Below are 22,491 nucleotides of genomic sequence, written 5' to 3' on the forward strand. Positions count from 1 at the left end.
TGAAAGTCTGGACCTTGCGTGTTATCTCTCCAATCATCTTCCACATCTCACACCCGTAGAAGAGCACTGATTTCACATTTGTCTCAGAGATCCTCAATTTAGTCTTTGTTCTCAATCCTCTGGACTTCCACACTGGCCAGACTGGGCAAAGGCCCCTTTGGCCTAATTTACCCTATTTTGGACATCTTCATTTGCCCCTCCACTTCTGGAAATAATACTTCCTAGGTAGCAGAAGTTGTCAATTCGCTCTGTCTCGTTCTCTAATACCAGTGGGTTCGTGTTTCTGGCATTGATCTATAGCTCCTTTGTCTTGGCAATGTTTATTTTGAGTCTCACCTCTTGTGCTTCCATTTCAAGGTCTTTCATTTTCTCAGTCATATGTCTGAATGAATGAGATAATAGACATATATCATCCGCAAAGTCCAAATCTTCCAGACGATCCGTCATACCCCATTGTATTCCCCTCTGCTTCCCTTCAGTCACTCTTCTCATGACCTAATCTAATGTCAGCCAGAACAGCAAAGTTGAGAGCAGGCACCCTTCTCTCACTTGAAAGGGCTCTGAAAGGTCTCCATCATGTTCCACTTGGCAGGTGTTACCCCTGTATAACATTTTTACCATGTTAATTTTCGTTGGAACCCCATACCCCTGCATCACTCTCCAGATTGCTTGGCGCTGTACACTATCAGAAACTTTTTCAAAGTCAACGAATGCCAAGTACAGTGAAAACTAATATTTCATGGACTGCTCCACTATAATTCGTAAGCTATTTATTTGGTCTATACAGGATCGGATTTTCTCTAAAACCTGCCTGCTCTTTCCGGAACTTAGCCTCCAATGGTTCTCTCAATCGGTTCAGTATGATTCTCGAAAAAACTTGACTCGGTATAGTCAAGAGTGTAATTCCTCGCCAGTTGGTGCAACAAGTCAGATCCCCTTTCTTTGGTAGTTTTATCAAAATGCCCTTCTTCCAATCCTTTGGGAGTGTCTCTGTCTTCCATATGTCTTCGAACAATGGCAAAAGCATCTTAGCTGTCAACTCGTAGTCTACATTCAACACCTCCATCACAATATTATCCACGCCAGGTGCTTTGCCTGCCGTGCAGCTTTTCAGTAACCTTATGATCTCGCTCTTCATCGGCAAGTTGATATTCACTCTCAATTCTGGAACCTCTCGATAGTCTTCCTCTCCTTGATCCTCCTGTACCATGCCTTTGTTTAACACTTCTCTGAAATGCTCTTTCCATCTTTTCATTTGTTCTTCATTATTTGTAAGCTTCTTACCTTCCTTGGATTTTATTGGCCTGCGCTGATTGAATTTCTTTTGAGACAGCTGTTTTGTAATGTTGTACAGCTGTTTTGAGTCTCCTTTAAGTGCTGCCTTCTGTGTCAACTCTGCTAGGCTATTTACCTGATTCCTTCTATCATTTCTTGCTGCTTTCTTTATTTGTCAGTTCAGTTCACTGAACTGTTCTATCAAGCTTCTTTTCTTTGTTTCATCTTTGCAATGATTTAGTTTTGTTTTGATATCTCATCTTCCAGGTATTGTCTGATATCCATACCTTTCTCTTGTTTTGCCTGAATCCCAGTATCTCCTCACTTGTATTCAGGAAGGTTGATTTTATCCTTTCACATTTTCCATTCATTCTCGTTTCATTTGGGACTCCGCCTGAGTTATCTAAATCAAGTGAACTGTACATATTCTTCAGCTTGATTACAACATCCTTTTTAACATCAGCATCTTAATAATAGTAATAATTGAAGTAATTGTTTTAAGAAATAATTGGCTTTCTGATTGAGAAATAAAAGTTTATTTGTTCTCAGCCCCAACCACTTTGACAGATAAAGAAAATATTTTAAAAGACTTGTATTGCTTTTATCAGCTTTTTTTTATTTATTTTCATTTTTTTATCTAAAAACTAAATTACTAGTGGAAACAGTCTTATAATACACAGACCAGTTCTCTCCCTCTCTAATCATTACACTTTGACCCAACGACTTTGTGCGATCTTGCATCTTCCAGTATATCTAACTTCTCCATGGCAAGTTAGTGATCTTTCTGATTTAATCAGCCCATCTTTTTGTGACTCTTCCTCATGACCATTTGCCATAAACATTTCCTTGAACAGGTAGTTTTTCCGGGTTGTCAACCTTTCTCCTCATAATGTGGCCAAAGAATTGCAGGATTCTCTGGTACAAAACTTGGCATAGACCATCTACACAGACCAATTAATTTAAAACTCGAGATGTTAAATTCTCTCAACTGTAATCAGTGATGTGAACAGACTCTTCAATAGTTTTAACATCTGAAATCTTGAAGTGGTTTTACAAATTAACTAGTAGGGCCTCTATAACATTCTTACATGGTATAAGCTCACTATATTGACAGGAATTTTTGGCACATGTTTTGTTCCATATCTGTCAGTGCCCATCATTGTGCATGTTTAACATGCTGTTCCTCTCCAGAAATGACTCCAAAAGGGACCTCTCTTACCTCTGACCATTATGGTAGCAAATATTATGTTACTTGGTCCATATCAAAGGTGAGCATTGTATTTTATTTTGTTTGTAAGTTGTTGTACATGTTTGTATGTATTGTTTTTCTTTCCTTTCTTTCTTTCTTTCTTTCTTTCTTTCTTTCTTTCTTTCTTTCCCACTTATTTACGGTTTCACACATTTTTATTGAAGAACATGTATTACAGTGCCTGTTTCAGTGTTCTGTTAGTTCTTTTTTTAAATTCAGTTATGATTTCTTTGAGTTTATGTTGTTCTTTTTTATTTATTTTCTTTCAGTTGTGATTGTTTGGTCTCTGAGGTAGCCTAACTATGTGGCAGTAGAATTTGGAGAATTGGCTTTAGCCATGACCAATACTCAGGTAAGTGATCTCATTGACTGAGACTCATTAGTGCACTAGGCTTGATAAGAAATTGTGAGATTGCTTTCCAAACTCACTGTCTCCAAAATTTGAATTAAATTATTCATTTCTGAAAAAAAAAAAAAAAAAAGTGTAACATTAATTAATTTCTTAATTCTTATTGTAAAGAAAATGATGTAATGATTCCCTTTCAGTGTTCATATATAATTTTTAAGTTGTTATTTATTTTTGCTTGTGTGCTCTTCCTCTTTATTTTATTTTTTAAATATATTGGCTTGTACTTAAATCCAAAGAATACTGGAGGATGGAATCAATTAATACAGCACATACTTTAACCCTCTCCTGCCCATATGTAAATGCATGTTATCTCCAGAATGAAATGTATTCATCATCCTGAAAATGCAGTCATTTATAATAACATTATTTTGTACAAAAGCATAGTAATGCATACTGTAGAAGCTTAGCACCTCCCGCCCGTAGTGTAGTAAAGCGTACTTGTACTTCCAGTTGCATTCGTAAGTCACATATTGGCCGATAGGTAAATGTAGCTCATTGTTACTAGCACGTGCACTATGTAGAGACCGTAGGTGTTAGTTTCCTTCTTTTAAAACGTGTGCAGAGTTAATACGAATTGCAGAAGGCAGTGAAGGAAGTTCTCAGCTGTAGTAGAGTTGTGATATTGCTTCCTAATATGTGTAGCCATACTTCCAAGTTTTTTGCCATCTTAGAAGCTCTTTAGTTTGCACAAGTTAATCCACTGTGATCTAGCCAGGTTTTATACATCACCCCTTTACATTTCATTGGTTCTTCCTTCCTTCCTCCTCAACAGGTTTCTCACACTCTGGTAGAATGCATTTTCCTGTTGAATCCTTTTACTGATCTCCATGTCCAGCCCTGTGTCCTGTATCAGCTCGTTTTTAAAGTACTGGAAGCTCTCCACAATTTCAAGGTTTTGTCCCTTTATTTTTATAATTCCCTTCCCTTTTTACTCTATCATCGCCATAAGACCTATCTGTGTCGGTGTGACATAAAGCCACTAACAACCCTTTCTGCTCTAGTCGACACCATTGCCTACTCTATTCCATGCTGATATTCATTCCATAATTTTCAATAATCTCACTCATCATGTTAAGTTGCTCTCTTACTTCCTCTGTGTTTGCTCCCCACACATCATCATCATCTGCAAACAGTTCACCTTCAGGTCCCTGTGCCCATATTTTACTTCTGTCTCCTTCACAATTTCATCCATAACCATACTGAATAACAATAGTGACAACACACTTCCTTGTCGTAGTCTGTTTTCATTCCAAATCCACTATGTTCTCCACATGTGTCTGGACCCACTGTGGGTGAGGAATGCAAATGAAGAATACACCCATGGTATCCCTTGCCTGACGTAAGAGGTGACTAAACGGGGCGACCAAGGGATGATGGAATTAGATTACGTGAGAAATACCATGGGTCAACATTACTTGCAATTAGTACCACCCTGTGCGGAACACCATGGGTCTACATTACTTAGGAGTAGTACCATTATATGAGGAACACCATGGGTCTGTGTTGCCTGTGAGTAGTACCAATATGTGAGGGACATCATGGGTCTGTGTTGGCTGTGGGTGGTACCATAATGTGTGATATACCGTGCGTCTACATTGACTATGATAAGTGCCGCTATGTGAGCAACACCACGAGTATATGTAGCCTGTGATTAGTACCACTATGTGAGGAACACCCTAGATGTGTTATCTGTGAGTGGTGCCATTGTATTTGGCTACAATGGGTCTACATTACTTGTGATTAGTACCATCATGCGAGGAACATCATGAGTCTGCGTTACCTGTGATTAGTGCCACTATAGGAGGAACACCATGGTTTTGCTTTACCAGTGATTAGTACCATTATGAAGGGCCAGTGACTGGATTTTTGACACCTTTGGACAACAAGCATCATCTCAGAAAATAGGGCATTGTGAACTGGATCCACTGATTATTTTGGATTCATAGTCATTTTTTCATCATCATTCATTTTAGATTCTAGTCAGTGGATATATTTTGAAGTTCAATTATCGTTTCATTTCATTGCAGCTCGTACCATTAGGGACCAATGACCTAGCTGTTAGGCCCCTTTAAGCAATAAACATCATCATCATATGTGTCTGGACACTGCTATAACAATTTTTGTACAATGCTTGCACATATTCTATCATTTGTTTTTCCAAATCCTTTCTGTTGCTTTACTTTTCATATCTTTGCTTTGGGTTCACTATTGTAAGCCTTTTCTAAATCAGGAATGTCATCACCATATCTCTGGCGTATTCCCAGTGTGTTTCCAACTACCTCATACTGAAGATGGTGTCTAGTGTCGATCTTCTATTTCAAAAGCTGTATTGCTTTTGTTGTAATTGTCCTCCCACCGTCCTTCTTATTCTCTTTTTTGGTACCCTTTCAGATATTTTTTCACGTCCTGAGTATGAATGGAAAACCTGGAAAGCCCTTAACAGGTTTCAAATAGGGGTGGGGAGATGCAGAGGACATTTGCAGAAATGGGGATATCTGGGGATAACAATACTGCGCTGTGTGCATGTGGAGATATCCAGACTACTCAGTGTCTTTTGGTTCCAGTAACCTGCACTGGGGAAGATTTAACCTGCAGTTCAGATGAGATTCTGTAAGTAGTGCGCTATTGGGCTGACAACGTAATTTTGTGTGTCACTCTTAGATCTGCATTCTATTTTTTATTGTTGACTGTTGTACAGAGCATGTTCTTCTTGTATACTTCCACGTTGTATGCAATAATGATGTTATTTGTCTGGCAGTACTGCAGTGAGTGAGTGAAATGGATGTATCCAGAGCACATGAACAAGATTTGTATGAAATGTTTGCATGCTGGACAAGATTCTGACATAAGTTCAGAACAGAACCCGTGCACTGTGAGAGTAAGATTTTCACTGTTTTGTTGTGTTTGATTAGGAAACTGAATGCATTAAGGCCACTTAATTGTAGAGAGGGTCTCCTCTATCTGCATTTGTTTCATATTTTCATTCAGTTATCATTTTCATCAAATTTCTTCAAAAAGGAGAGTAGAGTACAAATTGAAGTGTTTATTCTTGTTGTATGGTCGGTTAACCCGCTATGGTAATGAGTAGACCATACAGTCAGAGTCTCAACACTGAGTGTCAAACGACGGTAAATAGCCCGATCCCCTAAGGTGATCAGTGACTTCAAGCGGAAGAGTTTTTTTGGGAGGGGTGTTGGTCCCCTCTGTGCAGGAAATGACACTGGAACCCATCGAGTAGTATCTGACCCCAGGTTAGAGGCAGCTGCAAAAGGCGTCTGTACTCCATGATCACCCACTGGCAGTATCTCCAAAATGCCTTTGGGAGTGGCGACCCCATTGAAATAACAGCACTTTTAAATAAGCCTCAGAAAAGGCTAGGGCATTCCCTGGAAGCTCTGTGCAGTTCTTATGTTGGGGGAACTCTGAGAAGTGGGTGAACAGTTGACAACATTATAATGTGGCAATAATCAACTTCGTGTCACTGACTGGGACGTCAGAAGAGGTGATTGGTGTTATAGAGATGGAGAATATAGCTATGATGGAACTGAGTGAGGTTAAGTGGAGAGGAAAAGGAAAGAAGTTAAGAAATGGATAAGCTCTTTACTGGAGTGGAGGACATAAGGCAAAGAATGGAGTGGGGATAACCCACAGTAGCATGAAGAAATTTGATTAAAATGATTACTGAATGAAAACATGAAGCAAATGCAGATAGAGGAGACCTTCTCTAAAATTAAGTGGCCATAATGCATTCAGTTTCCTAATCAAACACAACAAAACAGTGAAAGTTTACTCACACACTACAAGGGTTCTGTTCTGAACTAGTGTCAGAATCTTGTCCAGCGTGCAACATTTCATACAAATCTTGTTCATGTGCTCTGGATACATCCATTTCACTCACTCACTCACTCACTGCAGTACTGCCAGACCAGTAACAATATTATTATGTACAACATGGATGCATAAAAGATGATGTTCTGTACAACAGTCAACAATAAAAAATATAATGCAAATCTAAGAGTGACACACTGAATCACATTGTCAGCCCAGTAGTGCACTACTTGCAGAATCTCATCCGTACAGCATGTTAAATCTTCTTGGGTGCAGGTTACTGGAACCAAAAGACATTGAGTAGTCTGGATTTCTCCACATGCACATAGTGCAATATTGTTATTTCCTGGATATCCATTTCTGGCATCTTCCCACCCCTATTTGAAGCCTCTTAAGGGCATTTCAGGTTTTCCTTTCCCACTCAGGACCTGGATGGGGTTGATGTGGTTGCAATCCTACAGATAGCTCTGTAGTTCAGGAGCTCCAGAGTTTTATTTTAGTTCTTTTTGAGCTTTTATTAAGAACTGGAGTACAGTAGAACCTTATTTACCTGGTTTAACAGGACTGGGTCCAGTCCAGATGACCAATCATCGGGATAATTTTGAAAATTCATTGATAAGATAAATAACTCAGGTTTATATACAAGTTAGGGCCATTGCAACAGTGGTAGCATGATAGATAAAGATATGGTATAAACTTATAAGCTTTCACGGTCTGAAATTAAATGCAGTTCTCTTTTTGGGCTACACCATGTTGAAGAAATTATTCATCATATGAAGAAAAGGTATCGATGTTTTTGATTGACCTATGCCAGTCTTCATCAGGACAATTAACGAGTGAAATACCACTGGTTGTCAAGACGTGCTCTCTGTGCTTGTGGACTGTTCAAAGCCACGTGGTTGATCTCTAAGCAAAGCAATTACTGGGAACCAAGCTGTGCTAAGCATGTAACCTGCATCTCTGTTGAAAAGAATGTTTTCGTATTTTTGCTGCTTCTCTTACGATCCTAAAACCATTGGATTTCGCTCGAACTAGTACTTCGGTAACTTTGATCATGATGTCGTGGCTGGGTGACTGCTAATGACGACTTATAAAGTTTAAAGTTTGCTAGCCTGCCAAGTTGCAGCTCTAACTAGCGCAAGCACGATTGACCAACAACATATCATTAAAAACATGTTCGCAGTGGAAAAATGACTTGGAAAAATTCAGAGTTTGAGGGCCACATAAGGGTTGATTCTGTGGATAGGAGGCACGAGGGACCAGGGTATGTAAACCTAGAATATCGTAACATTAAAAGCAAGTAATGCAAGTATAAGAGGAACGAGAAAAGGATCACATGATAGGACAAACGCAATGACAGGACTGTATGGGAAGAGGGAGCACAGAAAGAGAAGACAAGGACAAATATAAAAACATGAAAGGGGCAAGGAGAGTCTCCACATCTTCAAATGGACTAGGAAAAAGAGTGACTGAATGGGTGGCTATATTTCTAGAAAATAGAACTCAGAGAATTAGAGTAGGCAAAGCTTTATCTGACCCTGTAATAATTAAGAGGGGAATTCCTCAAGGCAGTATTATTGGACCTTTATGTTTTCTTATATATATCAATGATATAAAGTTAAAAACTTCATTATTGTTCCGTATTGAATAGAGAAATAAGATGTACAATATTATAGGTTAGGATCCACCTTTCAATACTCCGTAATAAGATGGTAAAAAGTAGTTACAACCTGTTTAATGGGACCGGTTTCAACACATTTTAAGTGTCATCATCAGCCAATTTGCGAAGATCTTAAAACAACTAGTACATTGAATACAGGCAAAAAATTAACATTGTATCATAACGTAGCAATTCAGTAAATGTTCAAAACACAATAATCACAGTCAAGAGAGTAAACAGAACATCACTATCTTGCGCCGAAAACAAATATAGCTGAAGTTCATAAGCAGGTCAAATATTCGCTTATGTAAAGTCGTTGCTAGGCAGGTCTTGTAGGCATTTGTTTCTCCGGTCGAAGAGCAAAAGGTGACGTGAATGAAGTCCTAGGAAAACAGTGTAGGATTTAATTTCGTCAAATTTCAAAGTGGATATATAGGTTTTTTAAATAATTTAAAACGTTAAAAAAGAATAAAGCCAAATAAAAAATATGTTTAAAAAATAGGAAGAAATAATGAAAGAAATACGAGGTTCAACTCGAAACAACTTGCCGTAGTAATTGATAAAGAAATGATAAATAGAGAAAGGGGGGGACGTTAATTAGAGGGTGGTGATGGTGGTGGTGGTGGTGGTGGTTATTGTTATTAGAGGAAATACAATTGGGCAACAATCCTTAATATAATACTAATTCGAAGAAAAAAGAAAAAAGAACCGACACTTCGAAAAATGAAGATATCGGTTAAAGGAAGACAAGGGCCACGAAGGGCGTGAAAATGAAAGACTCCCTAGCCCTCGCAAACCTAAAAGCGTCGGGGTCGGAAAGGAACAAGAGTTGACCAAGGGAGGTCGGACAGGATAGATGAAAGTGAGGAGCCTGGCACATGTAAGTGGAAGCAATGCCAGGACTCAGCTAAGTACTACAGTAATAATGGATAAAGTTGATTATATCGAGAAAACCAAAAATTTCTTCAGCAATAATTCCTTTTCTATAACAAAGAAAGATCCTACCCAACAAATTCAACGTCTTCTAAAACAAACCCTTAAGAACTCTTCTTTCTTATTTACTGAACATGAAAAAACAAAATTACTAAGCATGAATCCAGGCCTACCAACCGCTAAATCTCTCCCTAAAATTCATAAAACTGACGTCCCTATTCGACCAATTATTAATTACAGACCCAGCCCACTTTACAAATTAGCACAATTCATTCATAAATTTCTTAAGAATAATTACAAATTTTTATCGAATAAGTCTGTAAAAAACACCATAGAACTAGTTGAGAAATTAAATAACTTCAAAATCCAACCACACCACTCTCTACACTCTTTCGATATTGTCAATATGTATCCCAGTATTAATATCAGAAAATTATTTCCTATTATTGAAAATAACTTAAATACATATAGTTACTTAAGCAAACTTGAAATTAATGATTTTATGACCCTCTTAAAATTAGTAGTTACTAACAACTTCTTCATCTTCGACAATACAATTTATCAACAAGATGGTTTAGCTATGGGCTCTCCAGCCTCGGGGATCCTTGCAGAAATATACCTAGACTTTTTAGAACACAATTTCATTGATAACAATGACGACTTTAAACATGTATTATTTTGGGCTAGATATGTGGATGACACATTTGTTATACTGGATGATAGAGTTTTCAATGCAGCTTCTACTCTTAATAGCCTCAATAAAATTGATCCACATATTAAATTCACTCTTGAAACAGAATCAAACAAATCTATTAATTTTCTAGACGTAACAATAAACAGATTACCTTCCTCATTATCATATATGATTTACAGAAAACCCACACATACAACTAATACCATAAAACAAGACTCTTTTCACCCACAGTCACATAAACGTGCTTCATACAACAGTATGGTTAACGGCGCCTTCAAAATTCCGCTATCAAAGGATAACTTAAATAAAGAACTAAACATCATCCGCTCTATTGCCAAATTTAACGGTTATAATTCTTATTTTATTGAACAAATCATTAACAAATTTAGACACCGCCCTAACACAACACTCTTTAAAGATATTCCCAAACCAGCTGCTTACACCACATTCACATTCAATGCAAATACCTATAGTATAGCTAATGTCTTCAAAAAACATAATACTATGATTTCTTTTCAAACTAATAATAGAAACCTTGAATTATTACATAATTCCCACTCCTTAAATAGAACAAGTGTCTTTTCTAAATCAGGCGTATACCGTTTTAAGTGCCACAACTGTAATTCTTCTTACATAGGTCAAACTGGTCGCAACTTCAAAATTAGGTACTTTGAACACGTTAATGCAATAAAGCACAACAGATTTTCGGCAGTGGGACAACACATACATGACACAAAACATGCTTTCACTACAATAAACCAGGATATTGAAATTCTCAGCACTCTAAATAAAGGCCCTCTCCTAGACATCACCGAAAACTGTTTTATACACCTTGACCAGTTTTTCAATCCAAATCTTAATCTGAATGATATTTCTGAGAAACCCAATCCCCTTTTCGATTTTCTCATCTCCTTTTTAAATAACCTGAAGTCAACAAATAAGGAATCAATCTTTCACAATTTACACAATACCCTCTCATGCCACTTCCCCCTTCCGCAACACCCCCCTTGATCCTCCTCAGTTCTCCCCCTTCTCACCCAAGGGGCTCTGAACTTCGGAGCGTGGGTTGGCGACCACGGGGCCCTTAGCCGAGTCCTGGCATTGCTTCCACTTACTTGTGCCAGGCTCCTCACTTTCATCTATCCTGTCCGACCTCCCTTGGTCAACTCTTGTTCCTTTCCGACCCCGACGCTTTTAGGTTTCCGAGGGCTAGGGAGTCTTTCATTTTCACGCCCTTCGTGGCCCTTGTCTTCTTTTGGCTGATATCTTCATTTTTCGAAGTATCGGATCCCTTCCATTTTTCTTTCCTTCCCACCCTCCATCCCCCAGAGGTTCTGAACTTTGGAACGTGGGTTGGCGACCACGGGGGTCCTTAGCTGAGTCCTGGCATTGCTTCCCCTTACTTGTGCCAGGCTCCTCACTTTCATCTATCCTGTCCGACCTCCCTTGGTCAACTCTTGTTCCTTTCCGACCCCGACGCTTTTAGGTTTCCGAAGGGCTAGGGAGTCTTTCATTTTCACGCCCTTCGTTGGCCCTTGTCTTCTTTTGGCTGATATCTTCATTTTTCGAAGTATCGGATCCCTTCCATTTTTCTTTCCTTCCCACCCTCCATCCCCCAGGGGCTCTGAACTTCGGAACGTAGGTTGACGACCACGGGGGTCCTTAGCTGAGTCCTGGCGTTGCTTCCACTTACTTGTGCCAGGCTCCTCACTTTCATCTATCCTGTCCGACCTCCCTTGGTCAACTCTTGTTCCTTTCCGACCCCGACGCTTTTAGGTTTGCGAGGGCTAGGGAGTCTTTCATTTTCACGCCCTTCGTGGCCCTTGTCTTCCTTTAACCGATATCTTCATTTTTCGAAGTGTCGGTTCTTTTTTCTTTTTTCTTCGAATTAGTATTATATTAAGGATTGTTGCCCAATTGTATTTCCTCTAATAACAATAACCACCACCACCACCACCATCACCACCCTCTAATTAACGTCCCCCCCTTTCTCTATTTATCATTTCTTTATCAATTACTACGGCAAGTTGTTTCGAGTTGAACCTCGTATTTCTTTCATTATTTCTTCCTATTTTTTAAACATATTTTTTATTTGGCTTTATTCTTTTTTAACGTTTTAAATTATTTAAAAAACCTATATATCCACTTTGAAATTTGACGAAATTAAATCCTACACTGTTTTCCTAGGACTTCATTCACGTCACCTTTTGCTCTTCGACCGGAGAAACAAATGCCTACAAGACCTGCCTAGCAACGACTTTACATAAGCGAATATTTGACCTGCTTATGAACTTCAGCTATATTTGTTTTCGGCGCAAGATAGTGATGTTCTGTTTACTCTCTTGACTGTGATTATTGTGTTTTGAACATTTACTGAATTGCTACGTTATGATACAATGTTAATTTTTTGCCTGTATTCAATGTACTAGTTGTTTTAAGATCTTCGCAAATTGGCTGATGATGACACTTAAAATGTGTTGAAACCGGTCCCATTAAACAGGTTGTAACTACTTTTTACCATCTTATTACGGAGTATTGAAAGGTGGATCCTAACCTATAATATTGTACATCTTATATCAATGATATGTGTAAAGAAGTCATTACAAAACTGTTGTCAGACCACAGTTTTTGTAGCCTCAGAGACCCTCCTGATGAACAAAAAAGGCACTATGGATGATCTAGAGAAAGCCGAAAGACGTATCCTCAGGAAAATTCATGGACCCAGATTGCTCCCAGACGGAACCTACAGACTTAAATCGAACTCTGAGCTGTATCAACAGTTAGAATAAGCCAATACCAGCATGCGACATAGGAGGCTTAAGTTCTACGGACACCTACAACGAATGGACAGCAACAGGCTTACCAAGAAGATCTTCTCTTTGGTTAAAAGCTACAAGACTGGAAGCTTGTGGCTTAATGAAGTACAGAAGGACTTCAATTCAGCTGGGATTTCAGATATTGATATAGACGATCGTTCCGAATTTTGTTCTGTGGTACAGTCTTGGACCCCACCACCTAGAGTCCCTAGAAGTCGGAAGCCCCTTTCACAGGAGAGAAAGGAGAAATTATCAGCAGGGCTCAAGAGATATTGGGAACGAAGAAGAGCATCGAGGAAGAACTAGTCATCAGTGCTCCTTAGTGGGCTTAAATCAATAATAATGTGTAAAGAAGTGTAATCAGAGATAAGGCTGTTTGCAGATGCAGATGATGTTATTCTGTACAGAGTAATAAATAACTTAAGACCTATCTGTGTTAGTGCAACATAAAACAAATAGCAAAAAAAAATAAAAAAAATAATAAATATATAAGTTACAAGATTGTGAGAGGCTGCAGGGTGACCTTGATAGTGTTGTGAGATGGACGGTGGGCAATGGTATGATGATAAATGGGGTTAAAAGTCAGGTTGTGAGTTTCACAAATAGGAAAAGTCCTCTCAGTTTTAATTACTGCGTTGATGGGGTGAAAGTTCCTTTTGGGGATCATTGTAAGTACCTAGGTGTTAAGAAAAGACCTGCATTGGGGTAATCACATAAATATGATTGTTAATAAAGGGCTCTGCACATGGTTATGAGGGTATTTAGGGGTTGTAGTAAGGATGTAAAGGAGAGGGCATATAAGTCTCTGGTAAGACCCCAACTAGAGTATGGTTCCAGTGTATGAGACCTCACCAGGATTACTTGATTTAAGAACTGGAAAAAATCCAAAGAAAAGCAGCTCAATTTTTTCTGGGTGATTTCCGACAAAAGAGTAGCATTGCAAAAATGATGCCAAGTTTGGGCTGGGAAGACTTGGGAGAAAGGAGATGAGCTGCTCGATTAAGTGGTATGTAATACCAATATAAATGGTCCGTTATTGGACATTATAAATTTTCCAGCTAACTCATTCTTGGTTGCCAGCGTTTCGCCCTCGTGTGCTAGGGTGGGCTCATCAGTTGGTACCTAGCACACCTACCAATACGCTGGCTAGTGCATACCGTGGAGGTCACTGCGTAGGCTAACTGGAGCCACCGGCAGTGCCAATGCACTAAGAGACTTTGTCTCATTATCAAAAATTGATGCCTGCTTGGCCATCAGATGATATAGATGTTGATTCCCATAGGGAATCGGAAATATTTGTCCTGAATGAGTGAATTTATAATACCAATATAAATGGTCCGTTATTGGACATTGGACGTTGGCAACCAAGAATGAGTTAGCTGGAAAATTTATAATGTCCAATAACAGACCATTTATATTGGTATTATAAATTCACTCATTCAGGACAAATATATCATATCTATCTATCTGTCTATCTATCTATCTATCTATCTATCTATCTATCTATATATATCATATCTATATCATAAGTGGTATGTTCCGAGCTGTCAGTGGAGAGATGGCGTGGGAGGACATCAGTAGACGAATAAGTTTGAGTGATATCTTTAAAAGTAGGAAAGATCACAATATGAAGATAAAATTGGAATTCAAGAGAACAAATTGGGGCAAATATTCATTTATAGGAGGGGGAGTTAGGGATTGGAATAACTTATCAAGGGAAATGTTCAATAATTTTCCAATTTCTTTGCGATCCTTTGAGAAACGGCTAGGAAAACAACAGATAGAGAATCTGCCACCTGGGTGACTGCCCTAAATGCGGATCAGTAGTGATTGATCAATATCAGTTGGTTCTCTCTTCATCTATCCTAGTTCTTCTACATCCATCTCGTCTGCTTCCGAGCTTCATCAGGACAGCAGGCGTCAACACCCATTGAGGGTCCGTGTTCACAGTCTTTATGCAGGAAGTATAGGAAAAGAAGAAAGCCAGATAAATACAGGAAAAGGGAAGAAACATGAGATAAATATAATACAGGTTAAATAAAGATTAGGAACACACGACAAACACATAAAGGAGAAATGGATCCTAGTGGGATAATATCAGTATTAGAAAGGAACAAACAGTATACTGTTGGAGTGCATAAACACATGATGGAAACATACATTCCTGCGGTACGGTACAGTAAGATTGATTTTCCTTTACACGTAAACATAGGAAAATTAACACAGCGAAAATTGTTCTGATGGACTGCACATCCATATGTGACTGGGAGGCATGACCAGTCTGGAAAATAACAGATAGCGGAGCATTGTCAGATACATGGTATTATTTCTTAAGTGATAATATGCCCTTACTACATACGAATGCTGCGGAGAGGTTTGGAATTGAACCCAGGCTTTTGCACGCATTCTAGTGATCTCCTACCCTACCAGCCAACATTCTGATGGAGAAAATTTTTTTCAACAATGAGACTCGAATTGGCTAACCACGGTGCCATGTAAACAATGTTTTAACGATCATGGCCACCAGGAGAGACCCTTAGGTTAACCGAAACAAAAGACTCACAGGACACTTTTCTCATCAAAAAATTAACCACCACTCTATAGTATTGGCCTCGTATGATATAAATTTGTTCTAAAAATAGAAAAAAGGCCACACAACTCCTTCTTGTTACTTTCCCCAGAATGAGGGTAAATAAAATAAACTCAACAAATAAAAACCACCTCACCTTGTAGAAACTATTTGGAAAATGAACCTTTGTCATTTATTATAGAATGTACTTACATTATGACAGATGGTTTAGCATGGCTCTGATTAGCTTTATCTGGTGTGGAACATGCTTGTATGTGTGTACTTAAGATACAAGACACATACAAGATAAGAGCTGTGGATATATGGATTTAATCTCTGGTTGATATTTGTGATTAACTGTCTATACACAAGAGCTCTTTGTGATGGATAAATGTAATGATACAAACCTAGTTCTTCCTTCACAAACAGGGTGTAAAAAGGTAACATTTCCTGAGTGATGACTTCTTGACTTGTATGGCTCCTTAGAAGTAGTTGGTTTGGTAAAGCAATATTGTTGTTCTTTTCTGACGGTCACAAGTGAAAAATTAAATTTTTACACAGCATTAAATGTCAACTCTGCATTCTGTAGGCTAACCAAAAAGTTTGATTTCTTTTTTCCTCATACCCCGAGACATAGGATTATTAGGTAAGTACATATTTTTATCAAAGTTTTTCATGGTATATATCTGTGGATGTAGGGTAAAAACATGTTAGTCTCAAAGCATAGTTTTTCAGAAGAGAGCATTAAGCATTCAAATACTTCCAGTAAATCAGGGAATTATAATATGAAGGTACTTGAAGCAGATATTTGAAATGGAATGGAATATACAGCTGTAACATGGTGGAGCATAACATTGTTACTATAATATGTGAAATTCAAGACATGTATTTTTGATCAAATAGATTGGAAGAAGTAAAATAATAATAATAATAATAATAATAATAATAATAATAATAATAATAATAATAATATAAAGTGGACATGAACTGTTTTACATTACTACTTGTTTTATTAAACCTAAGTTAGCTAGTTACAATTGTTTATAATGGTTTGAGTTTATTTTAATCAATAATACTCAAAACGTTTACAAGAGATGTACGTTTCTGTGTATTACAAAAATAATGATCGTGCAATTATTGTCTTATTTTAAAAATGGCTTGTGCCTAGTCTTATCTATTGCAGATGCAAGAAATGTTCTTAAATGCTACTCAAGAAAATAAAGAAATACTGTACAGTTTATATGTAACTATAAGGCACTCAATAACAAAAATATTAATAAACCATATGGTTTATAAGGAAATAAGGAGAAGCGCAGGAGTGTGTAAACTTCAAGAAGAGATTGATATAGCAAAGCTAAAATGGTTTGGACATATGATGAGAATGCCAGGAGAGAGAATACCAACGAGAACATCCATGGATACAGAGACTGGAAAGAGACCTAGGGGGCAGCCTAGTATAAGATGGAGGAGCTCTGTTGTGGACTGTATTGCAGATAGAGGAGTCGATAGCAATAAAGTACTAGAAGAGTAATGGTGGAAAGATCGAGTAAGGTAGAGGGCTTTGGTACACTACCCTACCCAGAGAGAATCTGGAAAAGGGAATGGATGAAGAAGAAGATGGTTGTTTTATTATATATTATTTTAATTTTAATAGAAAAACGGGCAAAAAAAATAATTGGTGCCTTTTTTGTAGATTTCCTCAATTAAAAATTAAAACAATACCTATTTATATAATTTTGTTTGAGAATGTATACACAGATTAACTTGTTAATTCTTCTTTATCTTCTCAACCTTACATGGTTGGTGGGCAGCATTGCCACCTTCTTGATAGAGGTATTCTCTATATTTGGATAATATGTACTCATAGTAAATTCTTATAAATATTAAGCTCTAGGAACTTCATATAATAAAGCTATTCACTGAAATGCAAAGAAATGAATGTGAATTCTGAGTCTAGTAGGTAAAAAAAATGGATATGTGTCTTTTTAGTTGTTCAAAATTGTGCATTAGTGCTACTTGCACACCTTTGACGTGGTGATTTCTTCTAAAACAATTCCAAAACAATTGTGCTAGAAGTTACGAAGTTTTAATCAATGGTCAAGCTAGAGAAATATTATTTACCATATTAACTTAAAAATAGGTAAACTTGGACTTACACACTTGATCCGAATGCCACAAAATATATATAAGATACGGATGGGGATTAATCATTAAGATGTGCACACACATATACCTTAAAAAATAAGTTAATATTATAGGGGGCCAAGGAAAAACTGCCAACCAATGCTAATTTTGCTAAAGTAAGTTCAGCCCACTTATTTTCAGATCTTCCAGAGTTCTCAAATTATTTGAATATATTTTCCCCATCAAAGTACTATACAGATAAAAGTCGCACATGTATAGGTCCAACAATTGTGGTGGCCACAAACCTTTCGCTAACATTTTGTTCTTCTGTGAATACTTCGTGAATTCTACTCGGTGACGCACGAGAAGTGTGACACTCACCTCATGCTATTAACCTGTATTTGCGTTCATGAAGCATCAGTTGTTTGTCAAATTCCTTGATAATTTCCATGAGCACACGACTGTTCACTGTTGTCTCAAAATATATAAGACCCCCACAGTCTGTGTTTCGGACATCCAACACCATACTCCGATTTTTGGTCGTTTAGGCATTGTTGATGGATAATGTGGAAATAATTAACTGATCAGTATGTAGTGTTTTGAACATTCACATGTCCCGACAGGTGAAACCGAGCTTCGTCTGTCAAGAAATAAAGCACAGGATCCAACTGTCCATTTGCAGTTGTTTCCAAGAACCACATGCAGTACTGCACACGTTTTTCTTGGTCCCCCTCCTGCTGCAGCTTTGGACACATGTCATGTAAAGAGAGTGCAATGCACTTTGTCACTAACTGCGAGTCACTTGCACTTCTTGCTGCAATTTACATGTTGACTTCATTGGACTTCCGAGCATCTGTGCTCGAATATCTGCAACCATAGCACGTGTAAGAATAGACGAGGCACTCTTTTGCATTCGTAATTGATCTAGTTGTATGGTACTTTCGCTAAAGCAGAAACAAACTCATTGGGAGCTGAGAAGATATGGATGTAGAAGACCTGGAATTGATGAGGAGAGAGATGTGGAGATTGTCCTTGTCCTTTCCTCCTCTTTCTGTTGCTTCCTCTACCCACTGACCTGCTATTATGTTCATCCTACTATCTGTTCTTTTCCTTGTTATGGTTTCCCTATGTGTGACTTGATTTCACCAAATCCTGTATACTGTTCTTTTCAGAAACACCAAAGCGAGGAAATTTGGCTCCAAACTCTTTCCTTCTGGGCTGTGATAATACAGCATTCTTCCTTTATGGTGTTGTCAGTGGTTGTATGCATGCTTGAGCGAAGTTAGCGGGAATGGACCGTTCTTCCTGGGCCACTCTCTATCTTGATAATAATTATTTGGCTAATGTTCTGATATAGAAAATTTGTTCTGAATCCCCTAATTTCTTGTTCGGACATTCACAGTTAATGAGGTTGTAGCCAAGTACATCAAAGTGGATGACTGTGATTCTAAATATGTTTCTCAAATTTTGTAAGATTAAATATCGTCAGCGTTCTGGTGGCAGAAGTTACTAAGTCCAAAAACATAGTTTTGAGATAAATGGGTTTTAAGAAATCGGTGATATAGCCTATGATTCTATATTACTGTGAAGCTTTCACACCTTTTGGGCTAGTTATTTTCACAATGCCTTATACTATGTTCCATATTAAGTAATTAAGTCTACTTAGTCACTTTTGCCTGGATGTCAATCTTCAAATATGGACTTCACATCAGAGGGTAGAGTATCCGTACCCCCAAAATGGTTCATTCTATTAAAATAACAACCACACCATCGTGTAGAACGTGTTTTCTTTACCCCAGTAGTGCATTTAACTCAAATTCATAAAAAATTGACTTAGTCACTTCCGCCTGAAAGCCGACGATATTTTGATGCAAAATTCAATGAAAGTGCCAGTGGTTAAAACTGATGTGGTTTTTAACTATTGTTTTGATAAACAAATAAATATGATGTAAACACTGGTGTAAAAAAATGCCATATAAATAACTCTGAGCAATGGAGTGGTACAACAAATTCTTCAAAAGCATGTTAAGGGCCAGTTAGGCCTACCATTGTGATGATGGAAGGTGATTCTTTCAGTGTTTTACTCTTCGGTGGCACTAAGTTAATAGTTTTTCCATAAAATTATCGATTAATTTCTTGTCAGTAGTCATAGACTGGCCATTGTCTTTAAGAGAGACATTCACTATCCAAAATTGGATAATTCATTTTGTCACTTTTGGGCATAAATCACACATTAGAGACAATAATTCTGTAAACTAATTTTTCGTTTAAAATAATTGTTGGTCACAAATCTGTTTTCTTATCCAGAAACTCATCTTGACAATCATCAGGCAATTTTTCAACACCTACTTCTACACTAAATCCGTTGATTTCAGGAAATTGTCTTCTAAATAATGTTCCAGTGCTGACATATTTTGGATTTATTGTGTCATCCCCGTCTGCAGTTACAGCTGATCAAAGTATCTCAGAACATTCCAACATTATTGTGAATCACTTTTCCAATTTTCCACTTTGCTCTTTTAGTATATTGCATCAAGATTTTTAAAAACCACTTGCTCATAAATGTAAACCATTAACAAATTAACTTACTGTATAATTGTTTGTTTGCAGCTCTGGTTCCGTGGTGTACGCAGCTCAAAATTCCGCCATGTTTATGGATTACCTGCTAAGAGGGAAGGGTGTTATGAGAACATCAAGATAACAAAGAATGCTCACGATGGACACTATTGTGCTGTCAATCCAAAGTTCGTTGCTGTGGTCACGGAGGTGGCTGGGGGTGGTACTTTCTTAGTACTTCCCATCAGTAATGTAAGTATTAAATCAGAAATTTACCTCAAATTGGTGTTACTGACAACCCAAATTACTATTTCTGTTAACTGAGATGTGGCTTTTTATTCTAGACGGGACGTCTGGATTTCAATTCAAGCCGTGTGACTGGTCATCGAGGACCTGTCCTTGATATAAAATGGAACCCCTTCAACGACAATATCATTGCATCATGTTCTGACGACTGCACAGTAAGTTTCTGAATGCAGAAATATATGAGTAGATCAGATGTAACATTTAACAAAGATAACCCTAAGATTCGGGTCCAGGTCTGTATATGTAAGGACTTTCTTGAATTTCATGAAAGCATACGGGTATTCTCTATATGACTTTTCCATGTCTAATGTCCAACAATCACAAAACTATATTTCAAGATCATAATTTTCCAACTGCATTTTCCAGGGTGTGGCGTACAAGCGCTCGTCATCTCTCCCTGTCTGCATACATCATCTGTTCCAGGACATCTTCCTCCATTTGAGACCTCTCTCCTCCACATGTGATTTCAGTGTCTCTATCCAGCATTCCTTTGGCCTTCCCCTTGGTCTTTAACGTAACAATTTACGTTCTTATAAAATTACCAGTATACAATTTGTTACCAATTTTTAAACAAGGACATTCAAGAAAGTGTATAAATTTTATGACTATTTGTTTTTTAAGACTTTATTAAGGCTTCATTTTAAGAATATCATAACTATTGTTAACCATTTGGTCACCATTTGAAGCACATTTCCAACATCATCCTCACTTTCATATGTAATTTTAATACAATCAGGTACCTGATGAATTACCTTTCAGATTGAGATTAAGGCTGAAGATGCCCTTAAGTAAAGGGCGAAACGTCCCTATAGTTTTATTCAAGATTTAATTTCTTAATTAAAATCTCTATTTATGTATTGAATAGGTGGAATAAATAAATTTTAATATTTATTTGACTTCATTGGACAGTAAGGTCGAAGTATTTTCTGCCCCCCCCCCCCCCCCCTCTCTCTCTCTCTCTCTCTCTCTCTCTGTGTGAGAATCGGTACAAAGTAGGTGTGGTACCCTACAGGGTTGTTTTTGCCTTTTGTGGTATTTTGCATTCCCTAGGAAGATTTCTGACTTTATTGTAAAATTTTGATGCTTTCTGTGTCGTGCTGATTATTTCCTGTTTGACAGTGTTGCCTTTGAAGTTGCTTCTTCCGAGGTACTTGAAGTGAGAAACTAATTCTAGTTTTGCTCCTTCCAAAAATAGGTTTGAGTTTGTCCTTTTTCTGTTGATGGTCATTTCTACAGTCTTTGTTTGGCTTCTTCTTCTCATATTTATTGAACATATTGTTCCTCTCAGTCAGTTTTTTTCTGTACTTCACCTTCTGTTTCTCCCCATAAGAGCACATCAACAACAAATACCAGGGAATTTTGTTTGCTGTTGATTTCCTTAATAGATTTTATGATCTTATCCATTACTATTACGAACAAGAGTGGTGATACGGCACTTCCTTATTGGACCCCCCCTCTTTGTCTCAAACCATTTTGATATTCCATTGCCTATCTGAACATAGCTCTAGCAATTCTGGTATAACATCTTCACTTTTGTCAGTCAGGTACTTTGGCACCTTGAGGTCTTCCAGGCATTCCCAGATCTTGTTTTGAGGGAAACGAGGCCTTTTCAATGTCCAGAAATGTAATCACGAGATTCTTTCCATGTTCCCAGCACATTTCTGTAAGATGTGGTATTTAAACTTACTTACTCCTTCCAGTATAAATTAGACTAACATTGGAAAAGGAACATGGCTCTTGTGTGACAGTTATGAGTTTTTCAATTTTCTTTCCTGGATGTTAGTATTCAGTCCTGGATTGTTATATTGAAGCATTGATTAAATATGTTGTGATAACACATGAGTCCATTAAAATTGATGTATCTTGCACATGTGTCCAATACTTTTGTGTCACTTTTTCTTTTAAGGAAATTGTAGTCTTAATATAAAACACTGTAATCATGCTCACATGCCCAACACTATTGTGTCACTTTTTCTTTTAAGATAATCGTAGTCTTAATATAAAATGGTACATCGCATGTATCATAGGATATAAACTTCTTGGTTTTGATCCATATTGAATTGTGATCACAA

General features: G+C 37.6%; 1 protein-coding gene across 3 annotated transcripts in view; it reads left to right on the forward strand.

Annotated features, from left to right (window-relative positions):
- LOC136857516 (coronin-2B) overlaps positions 1 to 22,491 on the forward strand; it is a 252,436-nt gene that overhangs the window by 103,690 nt on the left and 126,255 nt on the right. For 2 of the 3 annotated variants that reach the window (XM_067136227.2, XM_067136229.2), the window contains exons 2-4: positions 2,794 to 2,876; positions 20,168 to 20,365; positions 20,458 to 20,574. In XM_067136227.2, coding sequence (XP_066992328.1) covers positions 2,862 to 2,876; positions 20,168 to 20,365; positions 20,458 to 20,574 — 330 coding nt within the window. In that variant the 5' untranslated portion in view covers positions 2,794 to 2,861. Of the gene's footprint in view, positions 1 to 2,332; positions 2,877 to 20,167; positions 20,366 to 20,457; positions 20,575 to 22,491 lie in introns of those variants that run through there. The other variant, XM_067136228.2, reaches the window with a different exon arrangement.

This window comes from Anabrus simplex, chromosome 1, assembly GCF_040414725.1.
Source record: "Anabrus simplex isolate iqAnaSimp1 chromosome 1, ASM4041472v1, whole genome shotgun sequence".
Taxonomy (NCBI): Eukaryota; Metazoa; Arthropoda; class Insecta; order Orthoptera; family Tettigoniidae; genus Anabrus; species Anabrus simplex.